Raw genomic sequence first — 18224 nt, forward strand, 5'->3', positions numbered from 1 at the left:
TGTTAGCAGCCAACACGATATCACTGAGCATATCTGGCTTGATAAAGAGGCTAATGTTAAACAAGAAAAATTTCCTTTCACCATTATTCTTATTCTTAAGGCACAGATTTCTTTTATCTCTTGACTTTTGTTCTTTGTGCCACTGTTTGGCTCAATTCTCTTAAATGGTTTCCCCGGCCTGCAGAATAAAACTCAGACTCCATAGGACCATTTTCAAGGTCTTCCTGGTGGCAGCCCCGAGTTACTTCTTCTGCATTATTTGATCATATTCTCCTCTCACCGAGGATTAAGTCAAATGGATTAGCTCTGCTATCAATTAATTTATGCAACATTTACTGAAAGCCACTTCGTGCCAGAAGAGTACTTATAGGTGCTGAGGATAAAGCAGTGAACAAAACAGACACCTCTGCCCCCGTCCATGAGACTGTAACAATAAATACTGAAGGGTAACTGCGTAGTGTTTCAGATGGTGATATGTGGGAGGGAGAATAAAAAACAGCCGGGACAGATTCCAGGGAAGATGGGGATTATGACTTCAAATAGGTGATTAGGGAACAGGGAGTGCATTATAAAGCAGGTACCTTTCAGCAAACATCTGAAGGAGATTAGGAAAGCAAGCACGTGGCCACCTGGAGCGATCAGCTTTCAGCAGCCTGAGGTACAGCACTATAAATAGGTCCAGAGGCCAAAACCCGCTGGGTGCATTTAAGGCGCATCAAAGAGGCCAGTGCGCTGAGGCTGAGCAGTGGGTGGGGATGTAACAGAAGATAAAGCCAGAGAGTTAGTGGGTGCCTAGGAGGCGGGGGCCGCTGAAGGCCATCTCAAGAGCTCTGGCTGTGATTCTGACAGATATGGGGACCACTGGAGACAGCTGAGCTGTGGAGTGACACACTTTGACTAATCTTTTTAAGACAGCCATCTGGCTGATATGTTCAGAATGGGCTCTTGGGGACGAGGAAACAAGCAGGAAGCAGAGAGGCAGGTAGAGCTTTATTTCAGCAATCCGCCTGGGACGTGACGGTGTCCTGAACCAGGAGGCCCGCGTCTGAGCTCGGGATGTATTTTTAAGGGAGAAATGACAAAACGTTTAGGAAAGGGCCTCGTTATAGTCATTCTGTTCCTGATGCATTCAGGAGCGTTGGAACGTACGATTCCCTTTCTAAAGGAAGACAAATATTTTAACTTATGTGCCTGGTAATTTTTGATGATTAAAAAGTAGACAGAACATCCGAAATAACACCTATGCCTACTGAATGCATTACCTTTTTTTTTTTTTTTTAACATTGTCAAATTGATGAGCCAGTCATTTGACCTAGAACCAAAATGTGCTAGAAGTCACAGGACATCTAATACAGCCAGGAAGTAATTCAGACAGGTAGTTATGCATTTGTTGTTAGCGGAGACCCTTAGTTAATTCTCTTCAAGACAGGACCCGCACTTCCAGAGATTCTTTTCAACCACTTAGGCGCGAAGTTGAGAGGACACGAAAGAATCCTATTATAATTTATTGGAGAGTCGTGACAACTTAGCACTGCGTAGAACGGAATATCTATATTCGTTCGAGTGTAAAATGGATATGGTCGCGGCGACGCGATGAATGGACCCCGAGGGGTGGAAGGGAACCGAGGGCGACCCCCTGATGCTCCTGTGCGGTTTCCGAGGGCCGTTTCCCTCGTCGATGTCGGACGGCATTTTACAAACACAACTCCCTTGGAGGAATGCGAATTATTTGCGACGTGGACTGGGTCAGTATAGAATCCATTCTCGGGTGAGCGCAAAGGCAACAAATTCTCTAAAAAATCACTTGCGCGTCGTTTGTCTCTGGATCCCACTGAGTGTGGGTGTGGTTGTGCATGCACAGGTATCTCACTACTTACCTGCCAACTTATGCTGTTAAAGCTATTTCAGTTGGCAAGTGTCCAGGCATTCTCCCATATCTGGATTATCCATAGACAAATAACTAAGATAATTTAGTGTTGACAACATAATGTTTGCAAAAAGTTTTGAAGAAATAAATGTTAATGTTAACAAGTCATACTACTCTGCACCTAAGGGGGAAAAAATTCCTCCTCTATTTCATCAGTGAAAATGCATTCTGTTAGTGTGACCTAGTTGGGTAAAATCTGGAACTCATTGCTATGGCTTATGTTTTATTTATTTGGGGAGCAAATTATTCAGTCTTTATGTGAATGCTCATAGATTCTCTTTAGAATAGGAAAGAACCATTTTAAAGCATAACATAGAAGTTTCAATAAACTTGTATTTTAAGAATATGAATAATAAGTCATGGGAAAGTATACTCAAATAGAGGTCGTTGGTTGGTGGTCTGCCAGTCATTAGAAAGAGTTGGGTTGGGCAGGATATTGTTCTGTAATGAAGCAAGGGTCACAGGTTCGAGCCCCAGATGGTTCGGCCAGCCTCTCCTTTCCTCCTGGCCACCGGCTGCATGGTAAATATGGCCAATAACTGAGGGAGGGATCGGATGGGGGAGCAGGTGGGCCTTAGTACCCCGCCGCCGGGAGACCTTTCAGAAGGCCTGTGCTATGCAGGAGGCACCACGAGCGTCATCGTGATGTTTAATTCGCATGCTTTGAGAAAAGAGAGCAAGGAGGAATCTCAATTTTGAAACCGCAAGAAACGTGACGTACAGAGGTACTGGGGAAAACTGAAATCTGAGGAAACGCAAATGTTCTGTCAGGCTGAGTCACGGCTTGTCAGCAGTCCAGGAGCTGCACGTGGCTTCCAACCCCCCTGCGAGCAGGAGGAGGCTGTTTTCCTTCTGCCGTGGAATTCTCCAGATGATCCTTTTGGGGGTGCTCAGGTACAGCTACAAAAGCAACCCCCATACGGGCTGGAGCCTGTCCTGCTCTTCCCCCTCAAATTCTGGCTTCTGTTAAGCCTTAGCGTGAGCACGTGGGGGTGACCCGGGTCCTCTCGCTTAACCCCGTGGAGCAGATGAACCCCGATCAGCCACACTGTTCACCGAATTGTGATCCTGTGCCGAGGGCCCGTGCCAACACTGCCTACGCTGTTCATCCCCCATCCCCCTGAGAAGTAAGGCGAGGCCACCGAGTCACAAAGAAGTCGCCAGTCCCCTCTGGGCTCCCTCTGGGCGGGGAACCCACGAGCCACCTCAGAACACAGGGCTGTGGGTCCGAAGGCAGCCCCTCCCCCACGCCATGCCTCCTCCACTTCCTTTCTCTGCTCCTCCTTTTATTAAAAACAAAAACAAATCTCAGTCATCTTTCAGAAACTAATGAAAAAGTGCATTATAGCACTTCCTCTTCGGATTAAAAAAAATCTAAAATAACTTGATAGAGGGAACGCAAGCTTCTGAGCAACCCATGTCTTCGTGCTGTGCAGCAGGTGCTCTGTTTTCTATATGGATTTAGAATTTGGTTTTTTTTTAAACACCTCCTTCAATTTTCAGATATCTCCGTCTTATTCTTCTTCATTTGCAGGTAGTTGGCCCCGGGGGATGGCCCCGGGGGGGGGGGGTTGGTGACTAGTTGGCCCCGGGGGACGGCCCCGGGTGGCGACGGGCTCTGCGGGGCGCCTGCCACATTGCTGTTCGCGTTCCCTGTTCGCTGCTAATCATGTTGTCTTCGCCCTGGACGTCTGTCGCCGACTGACAAAGTGAACTGGCTAGAGAAAGGGCAGGACCTTGTTCGCTGCACAGAAAAGCAATCACCAGGAAGCTGACCACAAACGTAAGGAGGAAAGAGATCAAACAACTAAGATACAATTAGACAACGGACTGTGTCCTGGACTGCAATTTATGATTTTTTTTTCTTCTTCAGATGCTTCTGAAGCCAGGATGCCAAAAAGTATCTCAACTTGCAATGGCTGTGGAATCTTCCAGAAAGGAGGTCAAAACTAATTGGCTTCTTCGTTCCTTCTCCAAGCACTTTGCTGCTACTGGTTCAGTCTATTGATGGAGCGTGAATCGTATTTAAATCAGAAGCATTTTCGTGTGGCACTGAATGTTTGCACCTTATGCTTCAACCCTATTCACAGAAATTCTAGGAGATGGCTGACCGTTTCTTCCTTTCCTACAAATGGGAAAGCCAAATAAGAGAGTGACCAAAATGATTGTCCAAGGGCACTTCTAAAACCCGTTAATATAAAATTTTCATTTCAGCAAGTTATACAAGTTATCTCCAGCATCCAGAGAGAGCCAGAGAGGCTCGCCAGCTCCTGAAGAGGCCACCCGCCCTGGTAGGCGGAGTGGTGGGGCCTCAGGCCGCCGTGTGTCAGGATCCCACTCGGTTTTGTCGTGTGTCGTCAGGATAGAAATACCCGTGACTGATGTGTCCTGTCTCTCGAGTCACCGATGAGGTCCCTGCTTTTGTCCAGCGTGATCCCCAGGGCGTCTTTCACGGCACCCTGGCACACCCTTTGGGCCCCCGAGTGTCGCCCTGCGAGCCCCACGTGGGACGGCGCTCCTCTCTCCTGCCCCCTCTGGCGCTGAGTTCAGACGGCCGGGCTGCACCGAGTCTTCTCCAGCAGTCAGCTCCCGCCCGCCTCCCCCAGGCCCTCCTGTGTCCTCTCCCCGTCCCTGCCCCGCGTCTCGAAGCTTCAGCTCTTGACACACCGCGGCTCTCTCCAGGCCCACTCGGGGGACGATGCTGGAGGGTCTCGGGGTCCACGTGGGCGGCGCTTCCCACGCGCAGGCTTCCCCAGTCCGCCGCCTCGACTCCCCTGGTCTTCTTGTCCTCCGTCCTCACGGCAGCCAGCATTCTGGTCCTCCCCCGAGCTCGGCTTCGCGCCGCCGCTGGGACCTCAGTGTCGAGCATCTCATTGCTCGGCCGGCACCTGCTTTTCCGGATAAACTCTTCCAGTACCCGATCTCCAAAAGTGCTCTGATCCCGCGGTGAGCTGTAACCAGTGGAATCTACAGTGGATCCCCAACCCCTCTCCCCCCTCGCCCCGCTGCTCAGCTGCTGCACCTCACGCTCCGTCTTCACACTCACGCCTTCGGTCGCCCTGTGTCTCACTCTTGCTTTGTTTTATCTGGAGAGGTGGATAAACCGAAGCCCCTGCCTCTTCCCCGCCTGTGCCCACGCCGTTGCACGGGACAGAAGAATACCCGGTGCTCGCTCTCATACCAAACTCCATCACTTCCTAAGTTCGTTCACTCCCTCCACCCCAAAGGACAATCGCATCCTCCTCTGCCTGCGAAGCTCTTCCCCCGACTCTGCTCTCAGCTGACGACTTTGCTTCCTATTTCACTGGAAAAGAGAAACAACCCGCAAAATCCCACCTACAGTTCTCGCCTTCCCCGCTGCCTCAGGCCGAGCTTGCGCGGCGAGCGGCTGTATCGAGGACCCTGCCCCTGAATTCTCCCTCCCTTCTGCACTATCGACCTCCCCACACTCCCGTCGACGTGTAAACACGACGCCTATTTTCCCATAAAAAGAACATTTTCTCGACCCCCACGTTCCCCCACTCCCAGCTACCTCATTCGCTTTGCTCCCCTTTACAACTAAGTTCCTCAAATTCCCATTTTCCCCACCTGATTCCAATGATACCTTACATTTTATAAAAACGCCCTTTCCGTAAAATAAGCACTATGTGCGGTGACTTTGCAGCCTCTGAACCTGCTTTATTTCCACCTGAAAGCTGCCTTTCCCAGGTGCTATCCTTCACCTGTCAGGTCTGAATTCAAGTGTCACCTGCTCAGCGAGACTCTTCCGGACCGGCTTATGTAAACATTCAACCCTTCCCGCAGCGCTCGCGACGACGGCATCTAACATAACAGATACTGAACGCGTCCGTGTGTATATCGCGTGGCCCTGTTTCCCCCAGTGAGAATGTGAGCCTGACGAGGACTTCTTTTTCGCTCTCCGTGACTGAGAACAGGACACGGCACATGAGTAGGTGCTCGGTTCGTACCTGCTGAGTGAAGGGGAAGAAGGAAGCACTGTTTTTTTAGGAAATATAGATCGATACCGCTGTGACACACTGTGTCGCCGTGTTGTACAGCTAATCAGAGTAATATCGACTTTGAGTATGGATGGATTCGATGTCTAGGAGAAAGCGGAGTGGCCTGAATTTTATGTAAATGTAAGGAGATGACAGCAGTTGGCTTCTCTCCCTACTAATCACCCAAAGACTCTAAAGCAAACATGAAAATAATTTGTCAGTATTGGTCCAAGTTGGAAGAGAAGGCTCCGCTGTCTGAGCAGAAATATCGGGGCATCGGTAGGTGATCCCTGCCTTAAGAAGTCTCTCAGGCTTTCACAGGAAAATGGCTGAGATAAAGGTGTTTTCATAAATACGCACATCTGGGGGAGTTGGTTCTTAACTCTTACCCGCAATGGAGGATGATTAACGTCGTGTGCATTTGAACACACACTTTGCCTTCTATTCTGGAAATCTGCAGCATGAAAATGTGAGGAGGCGCTCTGTATGTGACCTGCTGACTCAAGGAGCCGGAAGGGATCCAGCTTTTTATCCGCCCCTAATTCACCCCTTTCTGTTTGTAACCTCGAGTTGGGAATGGACGGTCCGACTTCGCAACGTGCCCATAGCAAAGGAAAACACCAAAACTCATCTACGAGACGGGGCTGCCACACCCCCTCTGGCACATTCTCTGCTCAGAGCTGGCAAAGACGATCTTCGGGAAAAAAGTCCGTAAGAGGGTCTAAGGTAGGTCAGCCCCCAAGCTGTCAGCTAACTGGTGTATTTCAAGGATAGCTTGACATAAAGATTTAACATTATAATATGGAGTCTGTAATTCCATATGAGGATTAAGAGATTAATTTTTAAGCAGTCAAAAGTATGTGTGTGTACGTGTGTGTATATATTATTTACAAATATATATATTATTTACAAATATATATATGTATTTTATATATTATTTAGCAACCCAAAATTATTTACTTGGCATATCTATTTAAAATCTGACAGGTCTCATGGAGCACAACACGGAATTTAAATAATCTACCTTAAACGGGACACACTTTGTACGTAAGTCACGTATTCCTGTCCATAGAGACCGCAGCTGCTGTAGAAGGCAGATAGCGCACACCAGGCACAGACCTGGTGGAAAGAGCGCGCATCCGCCCGCAGACAGCGAGCCAGGGCAGCGGTGACGGCCGGTCCCTCGGGCGTAATTCATCTCAGACGGGTCTGTTTGCTAAGCTGCCACTGCGTGGTACCTGCGCGCTGCCGACGTCTGAGACGAACCGCGCGGGCAGATGGCAGGTGTGTGAATTAGCAACCTGTCGGGTCTGACGGACAGGAGAGGAAGGGCCCCCTCACGCGCCTCTCCCGTGTGGCTTTCTCCCCCACTTTGGGGGCCGAGGGTCAGGAGACACTCTGCCTCCCTGCAGGGAGCCCCGACCCTCGCGGGAGTGTCTTCCGCGGCGCCCTGGCGTGGCCTCTGAGAAGGGACTCACCTGCTCTTCTCCGAGAATCCTGAAGTGATGGAGCTCCTTCACCAGGGAGTCGGGGCAGCCGGCTGCGGGGGGCAGGGAACAGTGACACACGTTAGTCCCATCCTCTGCGGCGATGCGTCCGGCGCACGGTCAGGACCCGACAGGCAGAGCTGCCGTTTGGGAGGCCGCGATCGCCTTCCCGCAAAACGCCCCCAACAGAGCGCAGGGGGCCACGAGCCCCAGGGCGCCCTGGCTGCGGCCCGGCCCCATCCTGGGGCCGAGGGAGCTGAGGGGCGGGGACCAGGCCTCTTTTCCCCCTCTGGAGTGACCTGGCCTTCGGGGAGCCCTAGGACACGGGGTCCGTGCTGCCCACCATGTTGCTTTGCCCTCAGAAACAGCCAGGATTCTGCACGGCCAGACGGCGCGTGGGCGAGCAGCTTCATTTCACTCATTGGTCACAGGCGGTTCTGCCTCCCCCCAGGCCGGGGGCCTGCACATGGGGACAAGGCAGCTGATGCCTCGTCTTCCCGGGAGCTGGCTGAACTTTGGACCTTGCCTGGTTCTTCCGGGAGGCTTTGCCGAGACCACAAAGGTCCCGCATTTCAGCTGGGAAAGGGCGTCTCGTGGGAAGGACCCGGGGAGGGGGCCGGGACAGGCCTGGCGCCCGCCGCCTTCTGCTCCGCACAGTTGACGGGACCCAGGCGAGCTTTCGGCCGTTTCCTCTTCAGAGTAAAAAGAAATGAGCAAATAACCCTCCCCCCCCATACACACACACACACACGTATATACATGTATATGTACATGTATGTATATATGTGTGTGTACATATAGTATATGTGTATATGTGTATACGTTCTCTCTCTCTCTCACACGCACACACACGCACACACTCCAGTCCATGCCCAGTTATCATTTAAAATAGAATAGTTCACAGCGTTAGTTGGGAGTCATTTGTAATGTTAACTCTGGAAACAAAATGAATCTCAAAACCTGTTTCTTTGAGGTAAGATCTATGCATCACGAATTCTGTTGAAGTTTCTCCTAAGCAAGTGGGTTGGACCCTCCTGTCACTGAGCCTTGGGACGGAAGGCGTCCCGAGGGCGTTTGTCTGGGGAGGGGGGACTGGGGCGGGAGGTCTTCACGGGGGCGAGGGAAGCATCCTTTGCAAGGGGGATTAGGTTTGTTCTTTATTCTAGAAGGTGCTATTAAAAGCAACAGGCAAAAATTACAGTGGTAGATTTTGGTCCAACATAAAGAAATTTCTAACTTAAAAATAGTATACATTGCCTTGTAAGCTAGTAATTGGAGGTTCTCAGACATAGGCTAAATGACTCTGCAGGACACTTTAGAGACAAATTCGACAGGGTTAGTTCCAATTCTGAAATTCTGGGGTCATGTAAAATGCTGAAATAGTTTTGGCTCTTGAAATTTTATTTGATATAGTCCTTACTATTTTAATATTTATACTCTGAGAAAGAAGTTCATAAATATTCAGTAAGGTAGCACAAAAGACTTAGAAAAATGTAAACAGGTGATGTTGCTGCCTGAGGCGAGTCCAAGAAAATCAATGAAACTCCCGAGGGCAATATTTTGGCGAACAATGTAGTCAACGAATTGCAAGGGACATGTCCGGCATTATAAAGGAGGAAACAGGTCCCCGGGATCACCAGATGCACGTGAGCTGTTTCTCCGAGACGTCTCTTTTGGAGAAGTTCGTTTCAGAGTTGCTATTCTGATGATTATCTAAACAGTTAGGAAAACCATCTTCTGGACCATTTGCTTGGCTGCAAGTCAACCGAAAACCCACGTTGGAGATTGCGCCCCATGCCCGTTCTCGAGTTTCGGATCGCCCAGGGCGCAAGGAACCGTATTTTAGTTTTGTGGAACTCATGAGGAAAGAACGAGGCAGAGAGAATTCCAGGGGTGCACCCCGGACAGGCGAGGGCCCCGCGGTCTGGCACCAAATGTCCGAGGGCACGGTGACATGGGAGGGGGGCCGTGAGGGCGGAGGGGCCATCGCAGGGCGGCGGGCACGCTGAGGTCACGGGCACGCTGAGGTCGGAAGCCCCTGGCCGGCTGGTCAGGGCCCCGGGCGTCTCCGGCATAGGTTTAGTTTCGGTGAGATGACGGTGTCTGCCACATTAAATTCATAGAGTTGATTTGGCTACTTTGGGTTCTGTGCTTTCATTTGTATTAATTTATTTTTTAATTTGCGCCTTGTAGTTGTATAAGCATAAAATGTTTATATCTAAATTTATATATACATAGTTAAAAAGTATTTCTTTAAAAAATGATTTTATTCAACCTTATAAACGTTTGAGGATTTTTCTTCCCTTTACCAGTGTTCCTTTGCCTGCCTCAAATTTGAGAAAAACTGATTTGCCTTATTTTAATACCAGGTAAAATAAGAAACAGAATTTAAAATTAGCTGGTCTTCAGAATTTGTATTCTAACATTGTAAGATACAATGAAAAGGGCTGACATCACCTTTAAAACCCTGTTTGGTTCTCGGGGCATTTAAATTACAATTTCATCTCACTCTGGGCTTATCCTGACGATAGGCTCGCAGGTGTGTGCTCGTCTATCATTCCCGGCTCTCTCTGAAAATCTGAGCTCACCGTACATAAAAATGAGTTGCCCGTTTGGCATTAAAATGAATAAGAAATTTTTTTTTTTTTTTTAAAAAAAAGCATTTGAAGACAGCATTGAATCCTGTTTTTATAAAGGCTACCTTTAAAACTGGGATTTTTTTTTTTTCCAGTTAGTATCTGTAATCAACATTTGATTTCATTCTGCTCCTATATGCAGAGACTTTTACAATCTCATTGGGGATCCCCTCAGGAAAATGCATTACCAGCTTGTGGGGCATTTCCACACTCACTGATAGCTATTAAAAAGACCAAAAACAAAACAAAACAAAACGCCTTTGGGGGATTAACTGAACCACGACTTTTTCAGAAAGCTTTGACGGAATTTCTTCAGAAGCCGTCCAGTGAAGTAGGCGGAACTCACTTAGAAAATGCATTCATTCCACTGAAAAGCAGTAAAAACCACACGAGTCTTCAGTCGGTATTTTTCCTTTTAATTTCCTTGCAAACCATCACGGGGCAGTGGTGATATCCTTGAGTCTAATGGGCATCTGCGAGCACCCAGGCGTGGGATAGAAACGGAGCTGGATTTCAGCTCTCTGGCGTGCCGCGGGCACGGGCCACGGGACACGGATAACCTGCAACGTGCAGACTGCTGCTTTCGGCGTGAACCGCGTTGAGGGTTCCTTTCTCTCTCGGCGATGGTGTAGAACCCCTAACGCGGGCTCGACGATTACGGTCACCTCCTATTTTCCCTTTATGTCTGACTTTGAAACAGAAACTGGCTCCCGATGAAAAAGCATCAAAAATAAATGTGATTCAATGTGACTGAAGACGATTCGGCCAAACACTGAACAACTACGTTTAATCACGAGCCGAAACGGGGCGGGGCACACATGCAGGCCGGGTCCGTAGTGGGTTCGATGAGCTCCTGTCCACTCCATTAAGCCAGGTTCCTGAGTGTCTCCGGCCACTCCTGAATTACTCTGACAGTCAGGCATTAAGAGTATCCACGGAAAATTCACTAAGACATCTTGACTGAGCAATGACATTCAAAGTCAGCCCCAGGACTTTACGTAATCAAATTCAAAGCGTTATCACTTTGATGAATAAAACCAAGCTTATCTTTGTAATGTCTCTCTGAGAGGTTTTTATTTATGTCTACAGAGGTCTGTTGACACATTCTTTTTCAATAGCCAATACTTGGTGAGTGTTAAACCAGTTAAAAAGAATCTTGAAGTTAGTCGCCTTTTACCTAATAATTTCACTCGGAGGTGTATACTAGAGAGAAACGTACAATTATATAAGGAGATATTTACAAGAGCATTTACTGTAACAGTTTTTGTAATAATAGCAACAATAAAAAAACATCTGACGTGACCATCAAGAGAAGAGACAAAATCCTTCAACAAACACCCACGCACACCCACTTTGCGCCAGGCACTGTTAGGGCCCTTGGGTTACGTTAGTGGAAAAACAAAAACAGACAAAAATCCTTCTTCGGAGTTTGTTTTCTAAGGGAGAGAGACAATAAAAATCAACTAATGAATAGGAAAATGATGTAATGTTTTAGAAGCTGATGAGCACTATGTCAAAAAGAAAAAAAAAAGAACAGTTTAAGGGCGTAAGAGCAGGACGGGATGATTTTAAATAAAGGGGGTCAGAGTATTTCTTCCTGTGGAACGACATTTTAGCCAAGACTAGTAGGAAGTGAGTTAGGAATTAGCCAGGGTGAAATGTATCAAATAGACAAATCTCGAAAACACAAAGTGAAGAAAAATGTGGTCACAGTGTATGCACAGTGCGATCCCATTTATACGGTTTATAGATCCCGCTAAACAATACGGATACATACAACTACGCTGAGCGTAAAAAATGCATGCAAATAATAAACACCAAATTTAGGGGAAGCGGAGAGTGAAATGAGATCACGGTGAAGGGGAGGGGTGCTGGAAAGCTGTCTTTAGAGTTGATATAATTATCATGAAAAAAGCTAACATTTCTGTAACACTACAGACGAAACACTCTTCTTAGTGCTTCGCATATAATAATTCATGTAATCCACAGCGGTACAAAATAGGTATTATTACCATCCACGTTTTACAGATGATGAAACAGACATTATCTGAAGCCATGTGGAAGCAAAGATTGACAGAGCCGGGTGGTGGGTGTTCATGATGTTATTTTTTTGTAGCTAATCGTATGCTTGTAACTTTGAAACAGAAAATCTACACGAAAACTCAAAGGTATTTATAAAGACAACTTTGAAAAAAAATGAACAGGAAATCAAGAACTTACACATCTGGGTTTATATTTATCATGGACATACATGAGCATGCATGCAATCTGAAAGAGGAACACCTTCTAACGTAACTATTATATTCATAAGCATGCTTATCTGAGTAGGACAGCATAAAAATCTTTATGTTTTGTAGCTTTAAGAATAGGCTACAAAGAAGCCATAAATATTAATGATTCAGTTTCTCATTTATAGGTGAGGCAGTTACGACCTAAGAAGCACAAAAAGCCTCTTTTCTGAGCTCAAAATAGTGTATTATGCTGAAATGTTTATGATTTCATAATTTAGATGCACGCTGAAATTTTCTGGTTCATTGTAGCTGCTGTATTAATCCAAATGTCCCTTCTTAGTTGACTCCCGGTGGCTGTGAGATGATTTGCCTTCAAATGAGGGACCACGGAAGAATAAGTCTCACTGATAATGGGACACAATCGGAAATTCGTCGGGTGTTTTAGTTCACTAATAATAAGAAATGACTTCTAACCCGACAATCACTATTCTTCACCGAACGGCTTTTCCGTGTGCGTCTGCCGAGCCCGAGAAAGCAAGAGTGAATCGACCCGGCAGGGGGGTGGGGGGGGGGGCTCCGTCTTCACGGAGCTGGAGAAACAACATGCAGATCGACAAACCGGACGGCTGCAGAAACAGCTGCGTGTGCAGAGAGCAACCAGGAAGAAGGCGTTGAAAAAGAAGAAGAAGAAGAAAAGGAGGAGGAATGGAATCGAGAGCCGGAGGCTGGAAGGACCACGTGTGCTTGGGGAACGGAAGCCGCCGGCAAACAAAGCGCTGGGGCCGAGGACCGGGACTTGTCTGTTCCGGAAAAATCCCGCCTTGGAAGATAAGCTCGTGACGCTGTAACAACGTCACCGTTTTGCTTCAAGAAGGTCCTGCGCATCGTGGAACCGGGTTTCTCCTCCGAGCCGCTCGCTGCCTCCTTTAACGGAACGACGGGCTGCTCACCTGGGCACCGGCTCCCCCGTCATCCGAGTCTTCTCGTCGAGGCCCCTTTCAAACTCCTTGTCTCACTGTAACCCCATTTCCCGCGTCGTGAATCCCGCTCAGTTCCAATCGGTTTCTCAGATCCGTCCCCAGGGCTGGGGTCCGAGACCCTCCCACCCTGTAAACCCCGACCCCCGCTTTCTGTAGCAGCCCCCCTCGGCTGTCCCTGTGGCGGACTGTCTCATGGCTGCCTGTCTCCGCCCCTCTGCTCCACCGGCAGACCCTCCGGTGGCCATCTCGGAGAGCCGACGCAGACCAGACGGAGGGGAAGACAGAAAACGGAGTAACAGAAGATTAAAAGCGCGCAACGGTTTCCTCATTTCTATGTTGTGGTGGCGTCAGAACAATACTGAAGATCAGAACAGTACCTTCTCTGGGCGTCTTTTTGGTACTTTGCCCTCTGTGTGTCATAGAACTCTGCCTTTGGAACGGACTCCTATTTCAATGTTTTTTTACTTTAAATTTCTGGCGGGTGGGTATTTTCATCATCCGGCGTGCTTCAGATTAGACATCTAATTTGGATGGTCAACATGCGTGAGTGACTGCCGGGCCTGCGAGGGTCTCAGATAAGAGGTGACCCCAGTCCACTGCTCCCAGAAGCTCACTCTTGGCCGAAACGAGAGAAGGCAGAGGGGAGGTAGCAGAGAGGCGACTTGGTCACGTTTGAAGCGAAGAGAACGTGTTTTTCCACAGCCTATGGCGGTTGGTTTACCCCAGCGGGCATGTCTATGTCTGGCTGATGTGATGGGGAGAAAGAACCTGGGGCATTGCAACCCCTGAGAGAACCCACTCGGACCGGAGACTCGGACCAGGCACACCGTACCTGAAAAGGCTCAGGGGAGCAGGATCTCGTAGGTCGGGTGGGGGATTGATTATCAGGGTTAGATTAGCGAGGTTTCTTTAGAGCAAAAGCATCCCGAGCCCCAAATGACTCATGGGCACACACGCTGATGGAGCGCACCCCGTTTCTAACCCGAATGCTCCTGTGGTCATTGGATGTGTTCTTTACAAGGGGCTTCCTTGTGACATGTTTAGGCGCCACAACTAAATTCGAGAACATAAATAATATCCAAAACAATGTGAAGGAAATAAATGTTACTGGACTTTAAGAACTGGCGTAATTCTAAAGGGCCCTTAAAGCTGAGATGCAAGGATCGTTTAAGGGATAAAATAGATGGGGTGTGGGTCAGAAAAGAGTTTCTCTTTTTACTAGTGTTTAATTGTACTCCGTTTCTAATTTTTTTTTCTTTTAAATTTTAGTAATTTCCCTGATTCCTCTAGTGCTATCCATTCTGTTTCTTTCACTCATCTTAGTGTGGGCATAATTGCATTCATTACTGAAAACCATCTTCCAAATTCTAAAAAAATAATTTTTAAGCACTCTAAGTACTGCTATTTGGATTCATCGCTGATTTTACACTGAGACGATCTTTAAAGTATGCATGCTGACGTGAGCTACATTTGAAAGAGAAGAGATAAATAAGAAAATTCAACTTAAAGGACAAATAATACATTCTGTGATGAGGAAAAAAAACCCCATACGGCTTCAATTATATGATGGATCATATCACGGTGTGTTGCCCAGACCTTTACCTTCTCCTACATGAAAATCAGTAATCCTCCTTTATTTTAATTAGCCAAAATGACTAAATACGAGTAACTCTCATCTGTTGGCAGGGTGACGTGGACGAGTCCGAATTGCTATTCACATTTCGAAGTGCGGCATTCGCGAGCGTTCGGCCAGGCTCCTTCAAAGCTCGAGGCTGCCGAGGCCCCTCTCACAGACTCGGCACGCCTGTGGCCACCACCGAGCAGCGGGCGGAGCCCGGGGTCCGTCGGCACCCTCTGCGCCGCTCCCGTGGCGGCCTGACGGTGAGCCGCGGCGGACGGTGAGCCGCGGCGGACGGTGACCTCCAGCTGTTCCGACGCGTCGACCCCCGTGGGAGAACGGTTCACGCGCTGCCGGCTCTAAGCACTTGTCCGCTGGAGAGTAAAAATTAATCGACTCTGATCTCGTCAGTGTCTCGAAGCTCGAGATTACCCTGCTGAAGATCCCCGTCCGTCGGCACTGCCCTTAGAGAAGTTCTCACGCACACCGACTTGTATTCTGAGAACTTTCGCAGATTTGAACGAAGCTGCTCTAAGGAGAAAGTGCCATCCACGAGGCGATGTTCATGCCTTCGCGCTGTCATTTCGGTCTAAGTTCGCAAACTGTTGGCGTCTGCTCTATTTGCTGTCTTTGCGTTTAGTAATTTAGTGACTTTACCCATGTCAAAGAACTATCACACCGAATCAGCGCGGAAGCACGGGCGTGTCTTTTAAGTGCTGGACGAGAAGAGGCCCGCGACATCTGCCATCCGAAAACAGAGTTCACGTGATAAAATGGTGAGGCGCGGACAAGCTCGGCGCCGTCTGAGACACACATGCTGGGGAGGGTTCTGGGGGGCACCGCGCCGAGGCCGGCAAGGGGCTGAGAGGCAGGACACGGCCCGGAGGAGCGGGTGCCACCCGTGGCCGGGCCGCTGGCTCAGAAGGTGGGGTCTGGTTTGTGTGCTGCAGAAGTGTGACTGTCAGACGTCAGCGCACAGTGGCCTGGGGCCCGGGGCAGCGGGGGAGAGCCCACGCATGGGAGGGCATGCCTTCTCACGGCCCCCGGCTCCAGAGCAGATGAAGGCTCTCTGTTTGGAAAACAGTCGGCCAGCAAGGAGGAGGCTCGGACGCGCCCATCCACCGGCCACGAGGCGGGGATGCACGTGAGTGTCGCGTGTTCTGATGCTTAGTAACTTCAGATGCACGGGAAAAAAATTCAGAAAACGCACTGCCTTTAGGCAGAGAGACTTCCCTGCACCTGCCTCATCTTATCATCCAGCCTGCACCTGCCTATGTTACTCACTAACGGTTATCTGGGGAAGATTTAAAACGAAGTAGCTCACCTTCCATATTTTTTATATCATTCACTGTTATTCTCACTGCAGTTTTTAAGTAGGAAACAAAAGCCAACAGCATATTTATAAAAGAAATAATGAACCGTCGCCTGGATATACTTAAGTCAACTCGGAGTCATTCGTTCGACTAATGTTTATTGCCACACTTTGCTTTTCGTACTGGGGACATGGCGGTGAGCGAGGCAGAGGAGGCCCCCCGCCCCCCTCAGGCCTCGTGCATCCCTCGGGCCCCAGGGCTGGGTGCTCGGGCCTTCTGTGTGCATCGGGGGGCCCTCCCCGCTCACTGACCGTGGCGAGATTCAGAAGTTCCGCGACCACACCTCAAGTGTTGGTACCTAGCCCTCTGCACCTACTCGCATTTCTGTTTTCACAGTTACACATCTATCATAAACTTGACCCATTTCGTTATTACTGGCTCTCCAGAGCCAGGGGTGAGGGTAAATTTGGGGGGCGAACAATGTGAACTATGGTTAAGGGGACACATCGGAAATGTCCCTGGGGATACACGGGCCCCCGCATCACGGGGGTTTGACTCGTGGTGGTGGTGGTGGGGTGTGGCTTGGGTCTCCGAGGGGAGGGTTGCGTGGGCTGAAAAGGCCCTCGGGGATGTTGACGTGTCTTCTGTGCCCCCTGCGCCCCGTCAGGCCCCCCCATCTCACACGCCTGGGGCAGAGGAGGGGCCAGGTGTGCGTTTGTTCGGTCCTCGGCAGTGGTCGCTCGGCGCGAGGGGACGCGTCTCAGGGAGACGGCCCCCCGCTCATGGCGCTCGCCGCAGATCACGCGCCCCGTTTGAATGCACCGACTTCCCATCTGCCTGCTGTTATGCACTCGAGATCGGGAAGGCATCCCGGACCTGGCGTGCGGCTCCCTGCGCTTCACGTGTGGCTCCCCGGACTCGACGTGCGGCCCCCCGACTCGCTCCGCGTGCCCCCAGGGGCCTTCACACAGCTTCCATTACTACTGTTCTCTGAAACGCAAAATCCTGTTTCAAAAAAAGCACCCTGGCTCACAGATAAAAACCAAGCCCAACAAAAAACGGCCTTCAAAGAGAGATTTTCAAAAGCAGAATTTCTAGTGCCAACCTAATTCTTTCGATAACCATCTTATTTTAGAGCAGCAAAAATATTCCTCAATGAGAAAACCAGCTCTTGTTAAAATACCGAGATTATCACGAAGCAGTTTAGAGTCTCCAAAGCTGAAAACACTCCTTTGAAGGCCTGTACATTATGAACCGGGCAGAGCCTCAGTTGGAAAAGACGGCATCATATGCCGTTGCCGACTTCATAACGAGGACGAAGCGAACCGGACGTAAGTGCCGCGAGCACGTGAGCGGAGTTCGGAGCCGCGTCTTATGACCCAGATCCGCACTCGGCTCAGGTGGCGGTGACCTCGACAGCCGTAGCCACGGAGCTGTCGGTGCCGAAACAAAGCCGCCGGAACGACTTGGAGGCCGACGACGAAATTACAACTCAACGTCTCTCTACTTAGACGCCTTATTTCCAAACACAAAAAATAATTCTGCAAAAATTCTGAAAACCTTAAACAGAAATAGGTTTGTGGTTTACGGGTTAGTTTCATGATGATAAGCTAAAGAGTGTTCCAAGAAAAAACCGTGCGGCTTTTTTCTGTTGGAGTCTCTCCTCTCACCTGCGTTTGGTGACAGATGTCACTCTGAGCACGCACGGAATGGGTTCTATCTAGTTCCTCAAATACATACAGCGTTGTTATAGCTTCTTTCAAGTTTTCGTGACAAATGAGGAAAACCTTTATATAGACACATGACTAAGTAGCTGTTAGGACAAATGGTGTCATGCTATTCTAAAATGAGAATGTTTAAAACAAAAAGCCTATCTTGGGATAAGAAATTAAGAAGAAAATTGGACTCCATGACAGCTCAGCACTACTGGGGGGTTGGGGCTGGTAAAACGGTGCACGCGCTTTTCATATCCTGGCAGTACTAGTGTTGGTTTATCTTTTCCAGAAGGATTTTTTTCCTATTTAGGAGATGTTA

At 49.0% G+C, this 18224-nt stretch overlaps 1 protein-coding gene across 4 annotated transcripts in view; it reads right to left on the reverse strand.

Moving 5' to 3' along the window:
* Nucleotides 1–18224, reverse strand: part of PRKN (parkin RBR E3 ubiquitin protein ligase) — a 943383-nt gene that overhangs the window by 133325 nt on the left and 791834 nt on the right. For all 4 annotated transcript variants that reach the window (XM_036218434.1, XM_036218431.1, XM_036218425.1 and 1 more), the window contains exon 8: nucleotides 7404–7465. In XM_036218434.1, coding sequence (XP_036074327.1) covers nucleotides 7404–7465 — 62 coding nt within the window. The remainder of the gene's footprint in view (nucleotides 1–7403; nucleotides 7466–18224) is intronic.

This window comes from Rousettus aegyptiacus, unplaced genomic scaffold (assembly GCF_014176215.1).
Source record: "Rousettus aegyptiacus isolate mRouAeg1 unplaced genomic scaffold, mRouAeg1.p scaffold_m13_p_1, whole genome shotgun sequence".
NCBI classification, from domain to species: domain Eukaryota; kingdom Metazoa; phylum Chordata; class Mammalia; order Chiroptera; family Pteropodidae; genus Rousettus; species Rousettus aegyptiacus.